Here is a 9,223-nt window from a genome sequence, read left to right as displayed (position 1 = left end):
TATTGTAGTGTAGTATAGTGTAGTGTGATGTCATATACTGTAGTGTAGTGTATTGTAGTATACTGTAGTGTAGTATAGTGTAGTGTGTTATAGTATACTGTAGTGAAGTGTGATGTCGTATTCTGTAGTGTAGTGTGTTGTAGTATACTGTAGTGTAGTATAGTGTAGTGTATTGTTGTATACTGTAGTGTAGTATAGTGTAGTGGGTTGGAGTATACTGTAGTGTGGTGTAAATACTGTAGTTTAGTGCAGTGTAATGTAGTGTTGTATAATGTAGTATACTGTAGTGTAGTGTGATGTGGTGAATTATTCTGTACTTTAGTGTGGTGTAGTGAAGTGTATTGTCAGTGTGAGTATGTGGCAGGCTCTAGGACCCATTGTGCCATAGTGTTCTGTACTGTCGTATACTGTGGTGTACTGTACTGTAGTATACGGTACTGTACGGTACGGTAGTATATTGTCAGTGTGAGCGTGAGGCGGGCTCAAGGACCCAGTGCACCGTTCTCACCAGATTCTCGCCGCAGGCTGAAGGCTCACACTGTGGGTAGTGTAGTATAGTATACTGTACTGTACTGTAGTATACTGTGATGTACTGTACTGTAGTGTAGTATATTGTAAGTGTGAGTGTGTGGCAGGCTCTAGGACCCGGCGTGCCTCTCTCGCCAGACTCTATCCACAGGCTGGAGTCTCTTGATGTGGGGAGTGTAGTATAGTATACTGTACTGTACTGTAGTATACTGTGATGTACTGTACTGTGGTGTAGTATATTGTAAGTGTGAGTGTGTGGCGGGCTCTAGGACCGGGCATGCCTCTCTCCCCAGACTCTATCCACAGGCTGGAGTCTCTTGATGTGGGGAGTGTAGTGTAGTATACTGTATTGTACTGTAGTATACTGTAGTGTAGTATATTGTAAGTGTGAGTGTGTGGCGGGCTCTAGGACCAAGCGTGCCTTTCTCGCAAGACTCTATCCACAGGCTGGAGTCTTTCGCTCTGGGGAGTGTAGTGTAGTATACTGTACTGTACTGTAGTATACTGTGATGTACTGTACTGTAATGTAGTATATTTTAAGTGTGTGGCCGGCTCTAGGACCCAGGGTGCCTCTCTCGCCGGACTCTATCCACAGGCTGGAGTCTTTCGCTCTGGGGAGTGTAGTGTAGTAGTATACTGTACTTTACTGTAGTGTAGTATATTGTCAGTCTGAGTGTGCGGCGGGCTCTAGGACCCTGCGCGCCTCTCTCGCCGGACTCTCTCCGCGGGCTGGAGTCTCTCTCTGTGGGGAGTGCAGTGGAGGAGAGGCGAGGACACGCTCGTGCTCATCAAAACACTTTTACCTGTTTTCTGCGGGATTAAAGTAGCACCCGAGGCAGCGAGCTCCTCCACAGCAATGCGCCGGAGCCCTCAGTGAAACCCATCTCGGTAAAGTGTCTCCATTCAGTTTGATGTCAGTTGTTGAAGCTCTGCTGCGCTCAATAGGATGCGGTTTATTTCTCTCACAGAGGCCTAAAATAAAAGACTCGAGCTGTCAAATGAAACCACCCCACAGGGGGTGGATGAAAGTACTAGTTTAGCTGCTGGTTAAAGCGGTGATCTCTAGTTTAGGAAGCGCAGCAGTGTCTTTATTCGTCTCTTTGTTCATCTGTCAGTTGTTACTTTGTGTCACTTTAAGCGCGCGCACGCGCAGGCCCAAAGCCACAATGTTTAAATGTAGCAGTATTCGAATGTTACAGTGTTTCTCTCGTCGTTCTCTATACATTCCGATGTCTCTGTACGTGACAGTCCTGCTGTGTTTACAAACGTGTGTCTGTATCTCTGTCTTCCTGGTAATGTTTAATCATACTGTAACCTGAGGTGCTTGTGTTTACCCTAAGAGCTGACTAACACTAATTACCACAGTACTACCATACTGTTTTAGCAAGAGCGTTGGAGCAATATGGAAATGAATGTGAACATGTTTAAGTGAATTCCAATGTAAAAGTCTGTAGAGAGGGTCGTGTGGCTGGACTGTCAGATGACTGGAGCTGAAGATGCTGACAGTATAATGAGAGGATACACACTCACACGAGCTCTGCTTCAGCTGGTCTGTGCTTCTGTGCTGTGACTTCATCTAATCATGATGGATCTTGTTTACTTCAGGCTGGTTTAGTCTTTGATTCTGGATTGTTTTTGATTATAGCTTGTGTGGAGCATTCAATCAGGTCCTTGGGTTGGGTGTACAGTATCAAAGCTTCCACACACACCTACTCGTTCTGCATGATGTCTACACTTGAGTGTAAGAGTGAAGTCATTTAATCTGAGAAATCACACGAATGGAAATATGGACTGATTACATGATTCACACATTTTACACAGCTTCATAAACTTCATCCTTTACATTATGTATGTATGTAATATATATAGTACATATAAAATAGTCAAATAATACATACAAAATAATACAAATACATTATATATATATGGATATTTTAAATGATGTTAGATAGATAGATAGATAGATAGTCCAAACTTTAGACTTGTACTGTATCGTCTCTGTACTGAGGCCTGGACATCTTCTCATGTGAACACTGCTCATGATCTGTTAGTGAGGAGTCTCTCAGGTCATGTGACCTGTGGGCGGATGAGGGATGAAGATGCTAAGGGAATGTTTGACATTCTTCTGCGAGATGTCTTTGAGTTCCTTCGGGTCCCGCTGACGCACACATGTGCCACATGCAGAATGTGAAGAATGCAGAATCTCGCTGGGACACAGTCAGGCGTATTGTGCGATGAGTTTGAGCCGCTGGAATCAGTCTGATGCAGAATCACATCGTGTCATGTGACTGGCCTGGCCTGCTTGTTTCAGTCTGATTGGAGAGATCGCACTTCTTTACACTGTGAAGACAAGCAGATTATTAAACGTGGGCTTGAAATACAGTAAATGATGTGTTCTCCACTCATATCCTTTGCATTGAATGGAGTCTGAGTTTACAGACGCTGGCAGAATCGTGAATGACTTTAATCAGGGTGGGACGGCGAGTGAAGACAGATCATGTGACCCCGAGCAGGGTATTGGGTTCATTCAGACGGCTAGCTCTGGCTGCATGCCATCCCTCGCTGTGTGTGTGTGTGTGTGTGTGTGTGTGTGGACTGCTGCAGTAAAAACACTCTGGGTTTGTTGCTAAGAGCCAAAACATACTCGCTTCCGTCTTCTCGACTCTTTTGCAGTTGTAATATCCACTTACACATGGACTAAAATTATAACAAAATTATTCTGATGAAGTTGGAAAAGTATTTTTTTTAAATATAGGAATGATGTAGTGAACAAAATATGGGAGAATTCTCTTATAAATCAACCAATTTTATGAGGTGCATCTTTGGATAATATTATATATTATAACAATATTATAGGAACTAACATGAAAAATAGCCTTCGGGCTAATTTGGGTATATTTGCATTCATAAATATTGATTAATTTACACTGAAATAAATAAATGTAAATGTCTATAAATATAAGTTTTAATATAAATTTTTGATGTGCTATATACACACTTTTTCCCAGTACTTGCATGTGCTATATATTTATATGCTGTTTATACTGTAAACAAATATTTGTAGAAGTTGTAAATAATAATATTAGTGGAGTACGTAACACCCCGTCCCCCAAAAAATCATTTATATTTATTTTTTCCCTATTTTTATGTAATATCCAGTAAACACATTAACCAAACACTATGATTAAATTCTAAAATTAAATAAAAGCTTAAACTTAAAATAAATAAATATATATATATATATATATATATATATATATATATATATATATATATATATATATATATATATATATATTTATATATATATATATATATATATATATATATTTATTTATATAAATATATATATATATAATTTTATGTATTGTTTATTCAAAATATTTATTTTGTAGACAGCAAACTGCTTTTAAGGTAAATAAATAGATATATAGATAAATAAATAAGTAGTTATACATAAAAAATTGCTGAAATAGTATTTCAGTTTTTCTATTTCAAAATGTCACGTTTAATTCAATGTGTTATTTGCATTTTCTCTCTAATTATTTGTGAAATGTAATTAATTTACAAGCAATTGAAGCCTGCCCTCAGTTTTGCTCGTGTACACTGTAAAAATAGACTTTTCAAAGTTGTAAATAAAGATTCTTGGAGTATCACATTTCAGTGTTTGAGTGCATTTTATTTTCAACTAGATCCTACCTGTTTATCGCTTTATTTTCATTCAAAATGTTTTATGAGGATGCAATACAGAAGGAAGCTGTCTATGTAGGCAGCACACTAGATTTAGAAGCGAGTGAATACGAGAGACTTCTGGTCCCCGGCTGAACTTTGCTTATTGTAAATGACCGAGTTCCTGTAAAGCAGACAGTGGCTGGTCAACATGTTTGTGTTTATTTACGCTGGTGCCATCGTTTTTAGTCGTCTTCCTTTAGCACAGGAAGTGGTGGCTTCTTGCACTGAGCGTGATACTGTCTCACATTATCTCTGCGCTGAGCGTCTGTCGGTCGAGCGCTGCAGACGTGCTGCAGTTGTTGTTGTGGAGAGTGAATTGTAATAATTTGATCGCTGAATGACTCGGAGCGTATCCAAAGTGTGTCAGTGAGGTTTTCAGAAGGACGGATCGACTTCAGCGTGATGCAGTCTGTTTTTAATACATTTAGAGATTTATTGAGAATGAGATTGTTGCTGAAGTTTTATGAGTCAATATAGCACTGAAAGATTTTATCACAGAAAAGGGTTAATTTGCTTAATGACTTTGCTTAATGATAATGTTTCTGCTAATCAAGGCTGCATTTATTTGATCAAAAATACAGCAAAAATGTGAAATATTATTATGATTTAAATCATCTGTGTTCTTTGTGAATCTGTGTTAAAGTGTAATGTATTTCTGTGATGCTCCGCTGTATTTTCAGCATCATTTCTCCAGTCTTCAGTGTCACATGATCTTCAGAAATCATGAAAATATGATGATTTACTGCTCAAGAAACATTTCTGATTATTATCAAAACAGTTGTGCTGCACAATATTTTTGTGGAAACCGAGATATGTTTTATTTTGCAGGATTCACAGATGAACAGAAAGTTTAAAAGAACTGCATTTATTTGAAATAGAAATCCTTTTTTAACATTATACATATCTTTACTGTCATGTTTGATCAATTTAATTTATCCTTGATGAATAAAAGTAGTCATTTGTTTCAACAAAGATGATAACATGTCTTAATTCCAATTATAAATATATATTTTTTAATTCAATGAGAGTTTCTATATATTGCATTGTCTGTTAAAACCTAAAAGGTTTATTTTAAATAGACATTTTTTTTAAATATTGATTCATACATTCATCAAACAACACAGGTTGAGCTTTATAAACATAATCATGTGAGTTATGTTCAAGGCTTAAATGTCTTTGCGTTTTGTTTGTCTAGAAAGTGTTTCTGTTTTTGTTAGTTCCCTGATGTATTTAAAGTGACAGTTCACCAAAAAATAAAAAACGTTGTTCCAAACCTGTATGAGTTTTTTTTCTGCTGTAGAAGATAAACAAATACATTTTGAAGAATTTTGGCAACCAAACAGTTGACGGTACCCATTGACTTTCATAGTATGTGATCAAAATACAGTGGAAGTCAATGGAGACCATCATGTAACAACTTGAGGGTGAAATAATTCTTCCATCATTTACTTTTTATCTATTGAACATAAAATGAAGATTTTTTTTCAAGATTGTTGGCAACCAAACAGTTGACGGTACCCATTGACTTCCATAGTTTTTTTTTCTCCTTACTATGGAAGTCAATTGGGACCATCATGTAACAACTTGAGGGTGAAATAATTTTTCCATCATTTAAAATTTTTTCTATTGAACAGAAAATGAAGATATTTCAAAGATGGAGGTAACCAAACAGTTGACGGTACCCATCCATAATTTTATTTTCCATAATATAGAAGTCAATGAGGACCATCATGTAACAACTTGGGAGTTAAATAATTCTGCCATCAGTTTGACTATAACTATATTTCTATTAAACACAAAATGAAGATATTTCAAAGAATGTTGGCAACCAAACAGTTGACGGTACCCATTGACTTTCATAGTATGGGAACAAAATACAGTGGAAGTCAATGGAGACCATCATGTAACAACTTGAGGGTGAAATAATTATTCCATTATTTACTTTTTATCTAGTGAACATAAAATGAAGATTTTTTTTTTGAAGATTGTAGGCAACCAAACAGTTGACGGTACCCATTGACTTCCATAGTTTTATTTTCCATAATATAGAAGTCAATGAGGACCATCATGTAACATCTTGAGAGTGAAATAATTCTGCCATCACTATGACTATAACTATATTTCTATTGAACACAAAATGAAGATATTTCAAAGAATGGAGGTAACCAAACAGTTGACGGTAACCATCCATAATTCTATTATTAAGTCAATGAGGGCCATCCTGTAACAACTTGAGGGTGAAATAATTCTTCCATCATTTAATTTTTATCTATTGAACACCAAAATGAAGATATTTCAAAGAATGTTGGTTACCAAACAGTTGACGGTACCCATTGACTTTCATAGTATGGAAACAAAACACATTGTAAGTCATTGGGGACTGGAGTCTCAAACAGGTTTGGATCAACTTGAGGCTGAGTCAGTGCTGACAGAATTGTCATTTTTTGGGTGCACTGTCCCTTTAAGTGTTTAGATGTGCTGAACAGCACTGGTTTAATTGGTTTTAAACTCGTTCTCCCGCAGGCGACCCGTGTGAAGAGGCTTTACGCTGGCCGGATCGAAGCACTCGGTGGATCTGGATAGACTGACGGCCGGAGAGCATGATGACAGACGTGGTGATCGTGAAGGAGGGATGGCTCCACAAGCGAGGTGCGTTGTCTCTTTAGTGTGTATCGATCGCCTCTGATTTACTTCCTTCAGATCGCACGAGCTCCAGTAAACAAGTCACTAAAGCATCAAGAGTGCTGACAGAGTTCATAAAGAATCAAAGTTACGTTTGATCGCCTGAATCTGGAGTTTCCCTGAAAGACTTGGGACTGTCTGAGTTTGTTTCTGAACGCCTACACAATCAGTTAAAGTCCACATGATCATAAATTCAACATATTTACTGTACTCTCACGCAATAATTCATAAGAGATGTTATTCGAAAGACTAAATTGGTTTTTAAGATTAGTTAACATTAAGTAGCAATATATTAAAGAGCGTTTATTATCTTTTGTTAATGTTAGTAAAAATAATTGTTCATGTTACAGTGCATTTTAAAATAATGTGTTGCTAAATGTTATTGTAATAGTAATGATAATACATAAGTTAATGTTTAATACATTTATTAAAATTAATAATATAAATATGAAATTAAATTGCAGTGTTATGATTTTTTTTATGATATTTTTTTTGTTTTTGTTCTTATGAATATAATATAATCACAGACATTTATTGAATTTTTTGCATGTATTGCATTTGAATAATATATTACTTAATGTCAAAATAATTATACATGAATGAAATTCTAATAATTAATACATGCATACAATATTAATAAAATAAATATAAAAATTAATTATATAAATTACTTTTAATGCTTTATAGATGTTCCTTGCAGCTAAAATGAAAACAGAAAATATAAAAATAAAAAAAAGAATTAAAATATTAATAAAAACTGTTATAGTATCTCAATGATACGAAATAACACTGGTTCATTTTTAGTTTAAGTTATCTAATGCAGTGCACTTGTTAAGAAAAGTAATTAAAATACATTTCCAGTAAAATTTTAATAATGTCACATAAATAAAAGCATGTCTTTTTCTCATTGAGTGTCTTGTTTCATATTAGTTTAGAAAGCTGGGTCACGAGCAGTGTTTCTCATTGACCCAGGACGCTCCTTTAGATGACTTCTCTAGATCAGTCAAACACTCTTTGACTCTTTCTGTCTGCGCTGAGGATGCGTTTGTGTCTGGTGTGTGTGTGTGTGTGTGTGTGTGTGTGTGAACGTCCTGTCTGTGGTGACCAGCTGCTTGTCACTGATGCAGCTGATAAGGGTTGTGTAATGCGAAGGAAACTGCTACAAATGCATGAGAGAGATTTACATGAACAGTTTCTTCTGTCAGTCTTTCTTGCACGGTTTAATTCGCAATTGTCCAGTATGATGTCTCATAGAAGCGGCCGCACTGAGAAAATACTTATTTAGATGATTATTTAGCATCTTCATTCATTGAAAATGATATCAAAGAAAACATGAAGGTGGTATAAAATGAAATTTTTGTGTGTTTACGTTTTTATGCTTGTTGTTAGTCGATTGTGCGAGCACGTTTTAATCTCTTACTGCCTTTTTTTGCTTTAATTTTATTTTAATTTGTAAAAAAATTAAATTAAATTAAATTAAAAATATAAAAAATGTATTGTAATAAAAAATGTAATGTTCAAAATATAAAAAAATAAATAAATTGTTTTTAATTTTCCGGTGAAGCACTTTAGATGATCTGCTTCTTCATTCACTGAACTGTAGGAAATTAAATGAACAAATTTTTTTTTTAAGTTTGCATGAAATTAAAATTCACCATTTATTTTTTTAATGCATGTTAATAGTCTTATTGCGAATGTTTCATGCACATATATTTTTAATGAATTTGTCATGATTAAAATAAAATTATATGAAAAGTAAATATTAAAGTCTTTGATAAAAACACAAAAGATTAAATATTTTAAAATATATTTTAACTATCAGTAAAACAATTTGCATAAACTCCGCCTCTTTCTTACAATTACGATCAGATCCACCCCCATTTTTCTGAGTGCCACGCCCACATCTCATCATCTCATTGTTGCATTGAACAAAGTCACGCCCTCTTTTTTTTTTTCAGGTGTACGTAGTGGTATTAGATATGATGGTTTTTAATCATTAACGTTAAAAATCTCTCCACGATCTGCTTTTGAAGAAATATCGTAATATCGTGCTCCATTCCACATTCGATCCACTACAGTTCTGGCTCCTCCACATGCATCACATCAATGCATTCACATGTCTGTATATTAGATGTCTTAAAGGGACAGTACGTCTATTAAAATGAAGCCTACTGTCATCACCCTAACATTTCATTTGTCACGTTGTCCCAAACCTGTACTGATTTCTTTCTTCTTGGTGTTATGGTTATTTTAGTATTCGAGCTGGGTGATGACGTCGTTT

The 9,223-nt window shown here is 35.5% G+C and overlaps 1 protein-coding gene across 1 annotated transcript in view; it reads left to right on the top strand.

Moving 5' to 3' along the window:
* The first annotated feature begins 1,194 nt into the window (after positions 1-1,194).
* akt1 (v-akt murine thymoma viral oncogene homolog 1) overlaps positions 1,195-9,223 on the top strand; it is a 53,497-nt gene continuing 45,468 nt past the window's right edge. Inside the window, exons 1-2 of the mRNA XM_052581092.1 lie at positions 1,195-1,416; positions 6,784-6,909. Coding sequence (XP_052437052.1) covers positions 6,861-6,909 — 49 coding nt within the window. The 5' untranslated portion in view covers positions 1,195-1,416; positions 6,784-6,860. The remainder of the gene's footprint in view (positions 1,417-6,783; positions 6,910-9,223) is intronic.

The sequence above is a fragment of the Carassius gibelio genome, chromosome B17 (assembly GCF_023724105.1).
Source record: "Carassius gibelio isolate Cgi1373 ecotype wild population from Czech Republic chromosome B17, carGib1.2-hapl.c, whole genome shotgun sequence".
Taxonomy (NCBI): domain Eukaryota; kingdom Metazoa; phylum Chordata; class Actinopteri; order Cypriniformes; family Cyprinidae; genus Carassius; species Carassius gibelio.
The sequence above is the reverse complement of the archived record's forward strand: the minus strand, read 5'-3'. Positions and strand labels throughout refer to the sequence as shown.